This window comes from Microplitis mediator, chromosome 5 (assembly GCF_029852145.1).
Source record: "Microplitis mediator isolate UGA2020A chromosome 5, iyMicMedi2.1, whole genome shotgun sequence".
NCBI lineage: Eukaryota > Metazoa > Arthropoda > Insecta > Hymenoptera > Braconidae > Microplitis > Microplitis mediator.
In genome coordinates this window covers 16983262-16997624 of record NC_079973.1, presented here as the reverse complement: position 1 = coordinate 16997624, position 14363 = coordinate 16983262, and the positions used below count along the sequence as shown (strand labels likewise).

Sequence of the window (14363 nt, the reverse complement as noted above, 5' to 3'; positions counted from 1 at the left end):
TCGTCTATTTTTTATATGTTTAGATGTTACTCACATTATAATAATAATTATTATTATTATTGAGTAAAGCTGATTGTACCAACAACAGCACAATCGTTTTATACTTCATCAACCTTTCTTAAACATCAACCGTGATATTTGCATAAACCCGTCAGCGTTGCATTTTTAATTGGCTAATTACTGTCAGGATATACATCAAAACATTTTATTAACAAACATCTCATTTATTATTAAAAAATAATTAAAATAAAAAGAAAATCCATAAATAAAGAATCAAATAAAATAATAGCCTCGTTCTTTTAAAAATTAGCACTTTTATTGAAGTGCTTTGATCATTATCTTAATAAATATCAAAGAGATTTATGATTTAATATCACAGTAAAAGAGAACATAGGGTATAATAAATTTTCTCTCCGTTTTTAATTTTTAAAAATAAGTTATAAATTATTGTTCAAGTTGTATTTGAATTACTGAGTTTAAAATAATATTTAAAAACTTTTCATATTTATTTTATCTGATATAATTATTAAATATTAAATTATATAAGTTGTAAAGTCTTAAAATTGAATTTGAATATTAAGTTACTCTGAAATTAATGATTAAATTAATACTTCATAAACTTCTGACTAACTATAATGTATGTATCGTTAATATATTACATAATTATAAAGTAATATTATTATTATTATATAACATCTATATATGCATAAATTTATTGTACAACTTCAGTACTTTGGCCATAAATTATAAAATTATACCAAGCAGAAATATAAATACTCAATTATGAAAGTTTCATAACTGTTTTAAGCACATGAACATAAATATAATCTATAAATTGAAACTTTTTACGAATAACTATTTCAAATTTGCTAAAACTTAAATTAATTTACACCAAATTTTCTACTAAATAATTTAATATCAAACTAATAAATTGATTGTAAGTATTTTATTTTATTAAAAACTTTTTTAAACAAAATTTATTATCGCAGCTTCAAAAAGTAAAGATGAAATAATAAAAAAAAGTTTACGTAATTAAATTAAATTAATTGATACAGATCATAAATGATTATTCCCAATTAACTTCAATATCAATTTCTCCAACTACGGGCAAACGTTAATTAACTAAAATAATTATAATAAATTAACTAACTACAAACTAAATTTAAAAAAAAAAATAGAATTTCTTTCATTTTTTTTTACAATCGTAACTGTTAACCGTATAAGTGCAATCAAAGTAGCACTATAAGTGTCATTACAAACAACTCAACAAGTTATAATATAGTAGTATATAACAAATGTGGTTAGCTTTTATCTTAACTTATATTAGTATTAATAGTATATAGGTTTGGTTGCTTGACTCGTTTTTTACGCTTGAGCAGATATACACACGTCGTTTTGGGTTCGTTGCAACCACCCGATTTACCGGTTCACATATTCCAGTATCTAATTTTTTTTTTTTTTTTTTTTCCATTACATCTCAATACTTTTTTAAACTCATTTAATCTTTTTGTACGTGTTATCCGTCACACTCTGTTACCGACGTAAATAACAAGCAATTGAGAATCAATTGATTATCTGTCTGCGTACTTGTTCATCAAGACATTGAATCTAATAATTTAAACATATTTATATATGACAGTTGAAAAAAAAAAAATTATCAATTACTGAATTAACTTTAGACTTTTTTTTTTTTTTAAACTATATGTGTTGATTGGGCTGAATAGTAAATTTCCATAGAGATTGTTGAATGAGTAAAGTGTGAAGTATATAAGTCATCTGGTTGTTAGGATAACTAAAGTATGAGTTTGATATAGAAGTTAAGGAGGTGAAGGAGTAGAGGTGAAAGGAAGCAGGATAGGTGATCTAGAGTAGACTGTAAATTTTCAGTTGCTGATGCAGCACTGGCCATATCTCAAAAGTTATCCAATTTGTGTTAAAGTAGCATTCAACCGTTGAATACTATCCTAAAGTGTAGACTGCTCAAAATATCATCTTTCTTACTCTAAACTTGCTTTATATCTTTCTCTTACATTATATATTGCATTGCAATACATTTATACTTATATATATTATTTCTCTTCATTTATTACTTTTTACTAACACATACATCTTACGTACATTACATTAAATTAAAGTTTAAATCCAACCAAATTCAACATTATTACTTGGAGTACTAACTGTTTAAACTCAAAATGTATACGCAGTAGACTAAAGTCGCTTTGCTTTTCTCTAAGATGATGTTGATGTTGATGATGATGATGATATCTTATCCTGATTATAACTAACATGAATAATTGTTATCTCAGATGAGATTCCTTCACGCTCCATAACTTTGTTATTTGACAGTTTTGATTCATAAATGTATAAATTTTCATAACTTCTCAAGCTATTTATTTTCTCATGTTCTATGTTTTCATTCCCCAGTGACTTGGTTTATTTTCACAATCTAGGTACACTTAATTTATAACTTCAAGACTATAATATATATCTTAATTTATATAAATTCAAATTTCATGCACAATATTAAAATAATAATATTTAACAGTCTTAAATTATAAATAAAAAATATAATTAAATTTATTATTTGTAGCTCGGCTTACACAAGTCCCCAAGGTTCATATACATCAATGAGTTCACCTAATCAACAACACGGTAATCAGCAGCTGTTGTTACTTCAACAACAACATAATCAACATCAGCAACAACAACAACAACAGCATCAACAACAAGTACAGATGCAACAGCACATGCAGTACATGCACTCACAGCAACAAATGCAGCAGCAGCAACAACAACAGCAGCAGCAACAACAACAACAGCAACAACAACAACAACAGCAAATTCAATATCGAAGTCCAACGGGTGGTAGTCCACCAGCCATTCAACCTAATGCCATTCCTGAAAATAATAATACTACTACCAGTGAAGATAGTGATGACAGTGCTCCTACTGCTGTTGTAAGTTTATTTTTCTATCAATCTCTTAAAATTTATCAAGATATTTATAATCTCAAGTTAACATTCCCGTGTAAAAAAAAATTCGTTCAAAAAATGTTCATGACAGTGAAGTTCCAAAATTGAGACAATTCTGAACTTTAAGTTTAACATTTTTGGAACTTTGAAAAAAATTAGAAAGTGAACAATTTTCAACTGTTGTAGGTTTTTCCTGCGCGTTTTTAATTTTTTTATTTTTTGAGCAAAAATAATTTGATTTAACAATTTTTTGAGTTTGAAGAACATTAAAAAAAAAAAGGAATTATGAACGTTTACGACTCCAACTAGAATTATTCAGGTATGAAACAAATAAATTAAAAATGATTTGAAAATATTTATCAAAATATTATTTTTTGAATTTTATTAAAACTTTTTAGGGAGAGTCAGTTTTCTCCACTTTTTGGCTTGTTCAAAAATAGTCTAGAAAATAAATGATTGGAACTTATTATGAACTCACAAAACTGTCAATCCAAATCAATTTTGCTTGAAAAATTTCAAAAAAATAAAAAAATCCGTAAGAAAAGTCCACACTAGTTGAAAATTTTTCACACTTATAATTATTTCAAAGTTCCAGAAATGTTCAACTTAGAGTTTAGAATTGTCTCAATTTTGGATGTTCACTGTCAGGAACGTTTTTGGAACAATTTCTTTGTACAAGGGTTTTATTAGTTAACTATTAAACCTTTTAATAAACGATGATTTATAATAAATTAGATAGAATTATTTAAATGAAATTAATATAAATAAAAAAAAAGTAATTATTAGATAAGTAGAAGAAATTATAAAAATCAAATTTTTTTTTATATAAAACTTTTTCAATCAATTGACTAGACTAAAAATTTAATTTAAAATAAAACTTTTTTTCATTAAAAGTAATGTTGTTAATAACTTTTAAAGTTTAGTCACGGTTCTAACATTAAATTAACTGTGAATAAAATCTATCAGAAAGTTGAAACCCGTAAAAATCGATTGGCTATTGAAAAGGAATTTAGACAAGATTGATTGATGAATAGTATTCTATCTTTTTGCATCTTATTATAAGTTTTAATAAAAAAAGATTTAAAAATAAATAAATATTTATCTAGAAAAAAAAAAGTTTAAAGCTATTTCATGGCTAGTTAACATAATTATCTATGACCGTTATGCAATTTTAGATATTTTAAATAACAAACATTGTGATCAATATACTTTTTAGTAATAAGCTCTTGGCATTAAATAAATAAATGTATATATATATATGTTTAAATAATTTATCTATGTATAATGTTAACAAGCAATAATTTTCATTACCTGTTATTAAATGTGTGGTTTTAGTGATAAATTGCATGAAGAATTTTGAAACATTAACAAATTACTGTAGTTATGTTTATTAATAACTTCAACCTATTTTCTATCTTTATAATTCGAATAATTATGACATGTTCTAAAAATAATAATTATTAATAAATTTAATAATAATTAATTAATTAAAATATTAAATAATCATCATGAGTATTTATTTTTTAATTATTTAATTGAAAACAGTAATCACTAGTAAAAATTATTACAGTATAGTAGCTTTTTTGTACTTTAGATTGAGCTTCTTTTTGTTCAACCAAAATTACTTAGGAAACTACAATGAGGGATAGAGTAAAAAAAAAAAACCCGACAATACTAACAAGAGCCCCTACAACTTCTATAGTACAATGCTCTTTTCGTTTCCTCTCTAGCACTCATTATTCTGCTCTGTAAATACGTATTTTTGCTTCTTGATTTTTTTTTTTTTTTTTTTTTTTCCTTTTATTTGCTGAACTCTATAGGAAATACAGTTTTAATTTTTTTTAAAATTCAACGAAGCATTAAAAAAAAAAAAAAAATATTAACTTGACTTATTTTTTCATTTATTATTTTTTTTTTTTAATTTTAATAAATTACACTCGTATTAGATATAAATATTTATTAAGTAAATAGATTTTTTTATTGATTTTAATTTAAGCAGAATTATTAATTCTAAAAATATATCATCAATTATATTTGTCCATGAAAGTTTAAGTGTATTAAATCATGTGACAAAATAACTAGACAAATCAGTGCAGTTGATTGGTTGAAATTATTTCAATTACCGCGCGAAGAATTACTCACGCGATTCTTATAACTATAGACTACAGTGTAATGAAGGTCATAATCTTTTAGCAATTTATCCATATTCATATTCTAATAATATACTACATATATTTATTTATAATTAAACTAAATGATTACTGAAAAAAAAAAAAGAAAAAAAAAACTCAATTATTTACGCATGAAAAAATTTGTAAACGAGTTTTCAACTTTAAATTACACTAGTAATTTTAATAGATTAAAATTCCTTAATAATTATAAAAATTGCAACATTGTTTGCTTACTTATTTTTAAAAATAAAATATTAATTTAATATTAAATAATATACTTAATGTTTATAGGTAGCTGGTATTAAACGACCATCACCAGAACCCGCAGATGTGGTCAAAGTACAGAAAAAACCAAAAGTACAGAAGAAGAAGAAGAAAAGAGATCCCAATGAACCACAAAAGTATGTAGAACTTTTTTTTTTTCTTTAACTCTTATAATACTTATTTTACTGCGTTTAAATAAAAATATTTTTATAATTAAATCATTAAAGATTATTTATTACTCAATCATTAAATAAATTTTTATAATTCAGTAATTCATATCTTGATTATAAAAATAATCAATTAATCTTCATCGTAAAATTTTTTTTTTATCACAATTATTTAAATTATAAAAATAATTACTGTATTAACATATTAATTTTAACGTACACAATAATTACTGTAATTTATGAATTGATAATCAAAATTAATTATACATTTTTTTAAAAAATCCTTGGTTATTAAAATTATTTAACAATAAAAAAAAAGCTTCGTAATAAATTTAACAAATAATTATTTTCTGTATTAAATTTTCAATTCAATTTAATTTAAAAGCAGTAGCACAACATTATTAATTTAAAAATAAAAAATAAAATTGGAATTTACTGTTTTCAATATCACCTTAAATATATACTTATCGACAGTATCATTAAATATACATTTTTTTTTGTACTTTTATCAGAGCTTTTGTCTTTTACCTTGAAATAAACAGAGTAAACTCTCGAGTATTAAATTAAATTTAAAAACGAAAAGAAAGGAAAAGAAAAAAAAGAAGTATTTTTAAAATTGTGAGTACAGTCGATTGTTTCACTTTAATGGAGTTACCGCAGTCGACGGGACTTGAAGTTATTACTGCTGTGAATTGGCAATTACCATTACTATTACAACCCCGTAAATGTAGGACATGAGTCCAGCTGCAGAAACAAGCGGTCGCATTACCACTACTTTGAAATATTATTCTGAACACAAGAACCACAAGAGAGACAGATACTTTGTATTTCCTCTCTTTACCTCCTTCCACCCTCTTCTCTTGCTCTTATTACAGAATTTCTATATACAATTAAATAATTGTGTAATGGTTTGAACTAAATTCCACAATATAATTTACAAATTAATATAATTATCTACATAATTTACATTTCAGATCAAACAATTTAATTAAAAAAAAATAAAATTATATCAATAATAATAATTCACTATTCTTCAAATTAATTCAGTCATTTAAATTGTTCAATAACTGACAAGATAATCAAACATTTGATGTATACATTTATCATGCATATGCAAACCTTCAGTAATAATAATAGTATACTCTATTATTATAAAGACACTTGATTAATCTTCTATTGTATTCATATATAAATTATTCCAGCTTATATCAATATGGCTGAATATACATATATATATGTAATAAAACAATACAATGCTTTTTCGTAATACTGATGCCAATAATATAAATTATTATTATCCAGACTTGAATAATATAATAATGGCAAAATAATAGTGCTAATAAATTTATTGATATATATTTTATTTGTTAAGACAATGAACAGAATCAAAGCAATCGAGCTAATAAAAGTTTAGCTGAAATATTTCATACGATGAATTCTTGAGTGAAAACTAAATGTCATCATAAATAATATTTTCATTATATTTCTTACGAGTTAAAAAGAAATTTGTGCAATTAAAAAAATTTTTATTCATTTTATAAGTTAAATTTTTGATGAAACCGAAATTTTTTCTATTGTATTGATTGAGTAAACAATAACTGTATAATGATTTAGAAATACGGATTGAATGTTAATTAATAAATATTTAATTAAATGTTTTTCTAGACCCGTTTCCGCGTATGCACTTTTCTTCCGTGATACGCAAGCTGCTATAAAAGGACAGAATCCAAATGCAAGCTTTGGAGAAGTATCTAAAATTGTAGCCTCTATGTGGGATGCTCTTGATAGTGATCACAAAAGTGTAAGTATTTTTAATTTTTTAGTTAATAAAAAATTGGGAGTGAATTCGCTGTGATTGCGGATTTTATTTAAATCCGAATTCACTCCGTCACTCGGAATTCCTGAATTGTATTAAAAATCACTCCGCATACAGAGTAAATAGGAAGTTTGTTTTTTCAGTCGAGTGATTTCGGAGTGATTTGGATTTTATTTAAATCCGCATTCATTCCAATTCGGAGTTTTAATATTCAAATAAACTCCTTTTCGAAGTGAATTTTACTCCGAGGGGATTAAATAAATAAACAGTCATCCACTCCACATTTCCTCCGGATTTAATCTGAATTCATTCCTCAATTTTTTTACAGTGTAATCATAGTATATTAGTATATAAATTTCAATGTAAATCTAATTTACATACAAAATATATCAAACAAATTTTGACATCATAATTTAACAAGAAGGTATTAAAGATAACTAGATAAAATAATTAACAATTTAATTTAACAATACAATAGATAGAGTTATATATATCAGTAAGAGATCTGAAGATTATGGAAATGACTGCCAATGAATGAGATTTACCCAAGCGAAACTGATTGAACATATATAACACAGTGGCTTCACTGCTAGGATTATGATAGTATAGTTATATTAGCACTTGCATTAAATTCAGTATAGTAAAGTAGATGATACTTGTATAATATAATGTAACTGTAGTTAACTTTACTACCAGTATTACCATCATCATTACAACTACTGTTATAAACTGTAACAAACGTTAGTACTAGGATGATCCGTGATACTATTACTAAAGTGTAAATAATGATGCAGGATGATATCGATAATTAGATATTCTGAATTTATCACCTCATACAATACTATTATTAACATTTTTCATATATATATATATATATATATATATATATATATATATACATATATATGCCATATAATTTATAATAATTACTTTCATCTCTTTAATGTATATTAATATTACATTAAAAATTTATAATTAAAATACAACATTATTTAATGGTAGCTTATTGTTTGTTATAAATAACAACTTTATAAATAATTAATTTTAAATTAAAAAATAATAAAACCCGTTCATATTTAAAGGGAAATAAATGAATGAATAAATAATATTCTATCGAGTGCAAAAGCAATTTTATACTTTTTTAATTAAGTAGACAATATAAAAAATAATATAGAATGATTAATTTTGCTCGGCATTCGATTTTAATTGGATTCCAGTAAAATTGACGCTTGAAAAGTTAAAAGGAATTTTAATTACATTCCTTTTTCTTTTTTTTCTTTTTCATCCCTTTTTTTTATTATTGAATATTCAATATGGGTCATGTTCCTATGTATACTTCTTCTGCATTGACGTAAAATATTAAAATATACATTTTAAAGTTAATAATGTTAAAAAACTCATCAAACAAAAAAAAACTTTTTTTTTTTTTATATTTAATATTAAATTATAATTTTATAATTATATACGATGCTCAGGTGTATCTTGACATGAATATTTTAGTATACCTTCTACAATAATTTATATATTAATTAATTTTTCTTTTTTTTCACTTCCAATTATAATTGTAGAAAATTATTTTACTCGTATATTTTTAATTTACTCTAAGTACATATATACACTTCAGTTCCAGTTCTCTTACCGTTAATTCAATTAAAGGTTTATCTCGAGTAACACCGCCAACTCGGATTACGATTTATACTCAGTTATATATATATATATATATATATATATATATATATATATATATATATATATATATTGTGATTTATTAAGATAAATAGTTTACTAATTCAATAAAACATTTCATCTTTTATTTTTAATCTTTTCTATCAGGGTCTTAAAGTTATTTTTCTTATTTCTTTCAATATTATAAATAATAAACTCGGGATCTACTCAACCGACTTTTATTAAATAATTTAATAATAAATTACTACTCGACTTTTTATTACTTTTATAAAATATATTATCTATCAACTTGCGCAAACTCAAACAATGAATAAAAAATTTGGAAAATCCAAAAGTGCACGACTCATAATACTCATTTAATATGAAATAATAAAATAATAATAAAAAAAAAAAATGGTGGGAAGCACGAATAAATTTAAAATATATACAATTTTCTTTCATTGAAATTTGTTATGTTTTTTTTTTTTTTTTTTTATAATTATAAAAGAACCTCGGCTTCGCCTCGGCCAACAATTACATGTGATCTGAGACATTTCTTACTTTACTTCCCTAGGTGTGTAATATACTAATGTAAATAAAAAAAAAAATAAAAAAAAATTGAATTGAAAAAATTCAGGCTTACCAATTAGCAAAAAAAAAAACAGCTGTACTAGGACTTAGATATAGTTATACAGCCTTTTTTTTATTTTATTAATTGTAATTAAACGACACTAAGTTACCTAGCCATTTGCAATAGGGGACCTACAAATCTATCAAAGAATTTTTTTTAAAAAAATTTGATTCAGTTACTGGATTTTTTCGCAAGTTATCATGTATACGGGTTTCAGACTTGACGGACAGGAAATTTTTTAAAACTTTTTTGATGTTTTTTTCGTTTTTATTGAACTAAATAAATTTTTTAAAAGTATAGAACTAATCTCTATTACATTATCTTCAAAATAGTATGAAAAATATCTTGATTTCGTGAACTAACAAGGGTATAATAATTAAAACAGTAGCCGAAGTGAGGCAAAAAAAATTTTTCGATCGTAAAGCACTCTGATGCTTCGCATCATGAGTCGTGCAATAATACAAGTTAAATTATAGTACATAATTTTTTCCGCCTCTTTTTTTTTTTGTTAATTACTAAACAGAAGAAATTTTATAAAATTTTATTTTGAATTATTTGTGTGATTTCTATGGAAACAGAAGTACTTAGTTTATATATACATCATTTATTTATTTTTATCTTATAAAAAATTTTTATTAATCATATCTAGCTCGGAAATTTATGAATATGAATGTAAGGAGCGCATACCTTATTTGAAAGTAATTTACGTTTGACCCCTTTTTTTAATAGAAATTCATGAAAATTATTCAAAATAAAATAATAAGTAGCTTATTGAATTTGTTTTTTTACTAACAAAAAAAAAAATCAATAAATAAATTTAATGTACGCAAATTGCATCAATTTTCTTTTTCAATTCGATTAATTCTTTTTTGTTTAATCCAATATATCAGGAAATCAATTTCAACATATTGTTCATTATTTTCTTTAAATACAAAATTAAGATAGATTGAATAATTAAACAACAAACATATAAATAATTATGAACGTGTATGGACGTCTCAATAACCTATTAAAGTTTACTATTCATCACATATTGATTATCACATAGATTGCTCAACCATTCTTCTCATTCGTGTTAATAATAATACAAAAAACAATTTATTTACTGATTCCAAACACAAGATTAATTACACATAGCAATAAATCTCACAACTATGAAATTACTAGTTAAACATTATTTATTTAAGTTGTATAATAAGAATAATAATGTCAGAAGAATAATAATAATAATTATTATTAATTGATTTATTGTTATTATTTTTACTTCTTATCTTTTCCATTGTCCTGTAATGCAATAATTATTATTCAAGATTTATCGTGTTAGTTTATTTAAAGTATAAAACGACAAAATCATGAATAATTATTAACAATAATAAAGTTTTCTGTCGAGTTTTCTCGTTTATTCATTAATCTTGTACTTAGGTGTGGTTTATACTTATACTCTCTATACTTATGTTAATAATCACAATAATAATAATAATAATAATAATAAACCAAAACGGTACTTTAAAAAATAGTCTACAGTATTTGAGATCTATAAAACATCGATTTATTTCCCACGGTTACATAATTATTAACATTACAAATACACGATACAAATTACAGCAATTATTACTGGTTATGTCGATAAAATTGATAACATTAAATAGATTATTCCCTGAGGAAAATCTTGTATCATATTTTAGTTAAGTCTATAAATCCTGATAATACAATATTGCATTCATTGATACATTATTTTTCTCATTAATTTTGGAATATTTCAAATTAACTGATGGTAATAAATGGAAAAAAGTAATTTTTTTTTTTATTAAAAAATATATAAAATAAAAATGTGTAATGTCGCTAAACGATCGTGTGACCATTAAATATATTTAAAGACGTGACTGCGTGTACAAGAGAAGACACGTAATGTTTTATTCAAAGCATCCGTTACTACCGCAACGACCAACGCGATCACGTTCTTTGTCTTTTTCTCACACTTGTTCTTATTTCACCCGTCACCTTTTTAAAAATTTATTTTATTTTTTGTCATTCTTTTATCAAAGTATCACACACACACACACTCACATTAATTCAGTATAAAGTTTAGTCTTTCTTTATACTTAACTTTTTGAGCAAACTCAATCGTATAAATAATTAAATCAGGAAGGTTACTGTCGCATTAAACATCGATCTTTCTCGACTTAAAACATTTAAATAGTTAAATTTAGTCTTAGTTTCAGACAATTCGCTTTAACCCGTTTATAATGGAACTCGAATAATTTAGTACTCTTATCTCTTAAATGAGAAATAATGTGTATTATTAAATTTAAATTCAACAGTAATACTAATATATATATATATATATATATATATATATATATATATAATATATATACACTGTATGATTTGATGATTAAAATCAGGAAACCTTTTAATGTATTTCATGCTATTATCATCATTATTATTACTGTTACTATTACCATTATTATTTTAATAAAAAAAAAGGAAAAACCAGTGGGTCTGACAACGTAATAGAAATAATTGATTTCCCCATTAGGGAAGTGATTCAGCAAAGTAACAGTCCCTTGATAAAAAAAAAAAACAAATAAACAAAAAAAAAAAAAATGAAACTCACTTAAGAAAAGCGAATTAAATTAAACTTAATTTCTTGATAAAATAAATCGATGCAAGTAAGAGAGGGTTGGAAAGTTTTCTCATGGGCGGAGCGTAACAAAATTCTTAATAAAACATGTCTTTCGAAAGTTTTATTAAAAGAAAAATAAATATTAAATTTATTAGTTCCAACTTCTTATCGATAAAACTACAAACTTCATTACTTTTCTTGTTTATATTTTTTTTTCTTTCCAATATCTTTAATGCCATTTTTATTTTCTTCAACGACTCGAAAATTTTTATCAAACTAATTACTATAAATAAATTTGAAATAAAATATTCATTCAAATAATTTTAAACCGTATCTTTTAAAGATAAATATATAAAATTTAACTTTTGTAAAATATATATACTGTAAAATAACGATACCGTTAATCTACGAAGCTAAACTTTGATATCCTTTTAATCTATCGAGATAAATCTTGACAAGTAATCTACATGTATCTTAAAATGAAAATCTTGTATTTAAGTAATAGTCTAAAAAAAGAAAAAACAATGATTATCAAAAGAATTAAAGTAAAAGAGAAGTTGGTTTGTAGTCCCTCGCAGATTTGAATCACGGTGGAAGCACGGTGGGTTTGTTCCATTTTACCACTGTGATTACGCGGTGTATCCACCGTGATTCCACGGTGGCTTGACCACTGTGTATACACGGTGTTTCCACTGTGATTACGCGGCGGATACACCGTGGAACCACGGTGGTGAAATAGCACAAAGCCACCGTGAAATCACTGTGGATGTACCGCGTAATCACAGTGGAAACACCGTGTATACACAGTGGTCAAGCTACCGTGGAATCACGGTGGATACACTGCGTAATCACAGTGGATACACTGTGTATACCCGGTGGTGAAATGGAACAAACCCACCGTGTAACCACGGTGGATCCACAGTGTTTACACTTCTACGGTGTTTCCACCGTGATTCAAATCTGCGAGGGGTATTAAAAAATTAAGTATTAACAATTCATTATTGAACAAGAGCACTTGATTGCTTTGAAGTACGATGACAATCTATCTATAATATTCATCATTGTTATGTATAGTACGAATAGAGAAAAAGCTTTTAAGCCACAGAGCTGAGTGTATGCATTTCCACTTAGATTATTCCGTCTCAACAATCTCTCTTTGCTGCATTTCCACCTTCACTAACTCATTTTTATTTCAACTCTTTTAATGTTTTTTATTTTAATTTGTTCCAAGTCTAGCCATCACATAAGTACATACTGATTATCCAATACACATATATAATATATTTTCAAATAGCTATTGGGATACGTGTTATATTCCCCTTCATGGTTATTACCATTTTGTATTTTATTTTTTTATCTCTAATCATTTAACAATAGCCGTTTTGTCTCAACTCAGACCAACGAAAAACTTTTTTGCCCCGAAGAAGGAATAAATAACGAGGTAGTAAATACGAAAATAAGCATACTAAAAATCTTTAACAACGTAAAGAGAATAAAAATAAAAATAAAAAAGTAAAAAAAAAGTTTGGCACAACTACTTATTTACGAAGGGATATAGAAATAATTATCAGGCTTGAAATGGGTACCACAATTTCATATCGATTCTTATATATCTACTTCACCTTTTACACATATATCTATACATATGTTTTATGTATATACATACATATTCGATAATACTTACTTGATTAATACATATGACAGTATATATTGTACATTATAGAGTTTTGTCGTATCAGCGTAATCTTGCTCCATGTAATTATTCTAAAGTACATTAACTAAGCCAGGTGCATTTGATTTACGTACCGAGATTATTATTATTATTATTATTATTATTATTATTATTATTATTATTATTATTATTATTATTATTATTATTATTATTATTATTATTATTATTATTATTATTATTATTATTATTATTATTATTATTATTATTATTATTATTATTATTATTATTATTATTATTATTATTATTATTATTATTATTATTATTTGTTAGTTATTTTAATATATATGAATGCTAATGCATTCATATACTCTTAGATTGG

General features: G+C 24.4%; 1 protein-coding gene across 2 annotated transcripts in view; it reads left to right on the top strand.

Annotated features, from left to right (window-relative positions):
* LOC130669046 (TOX high mobility group box family member 3-like) overlaps nt 1-14363 on the top strand; it is a 123438-nt gene that overhangs the window by 99848 nt on the left and 9227 nt on the right. For both annotated transcript variants that reach the window (XM_057471709.1, XM_057471710.1), the window contains exons 5-7: nt 2591-2957; nt 5435-5544; nt 7240-7375. In XM_057471709.1, coding sequence (XP_057327692.1) covers nt 2591-2957; nt 5435-5544; nt 7240-7375 — 613 coding nt within the window. The remainder of the gene's footprint in view (nt 1-2590; nt 2958-5434; nt 5545-7239; nt 7376-14363) is intronic.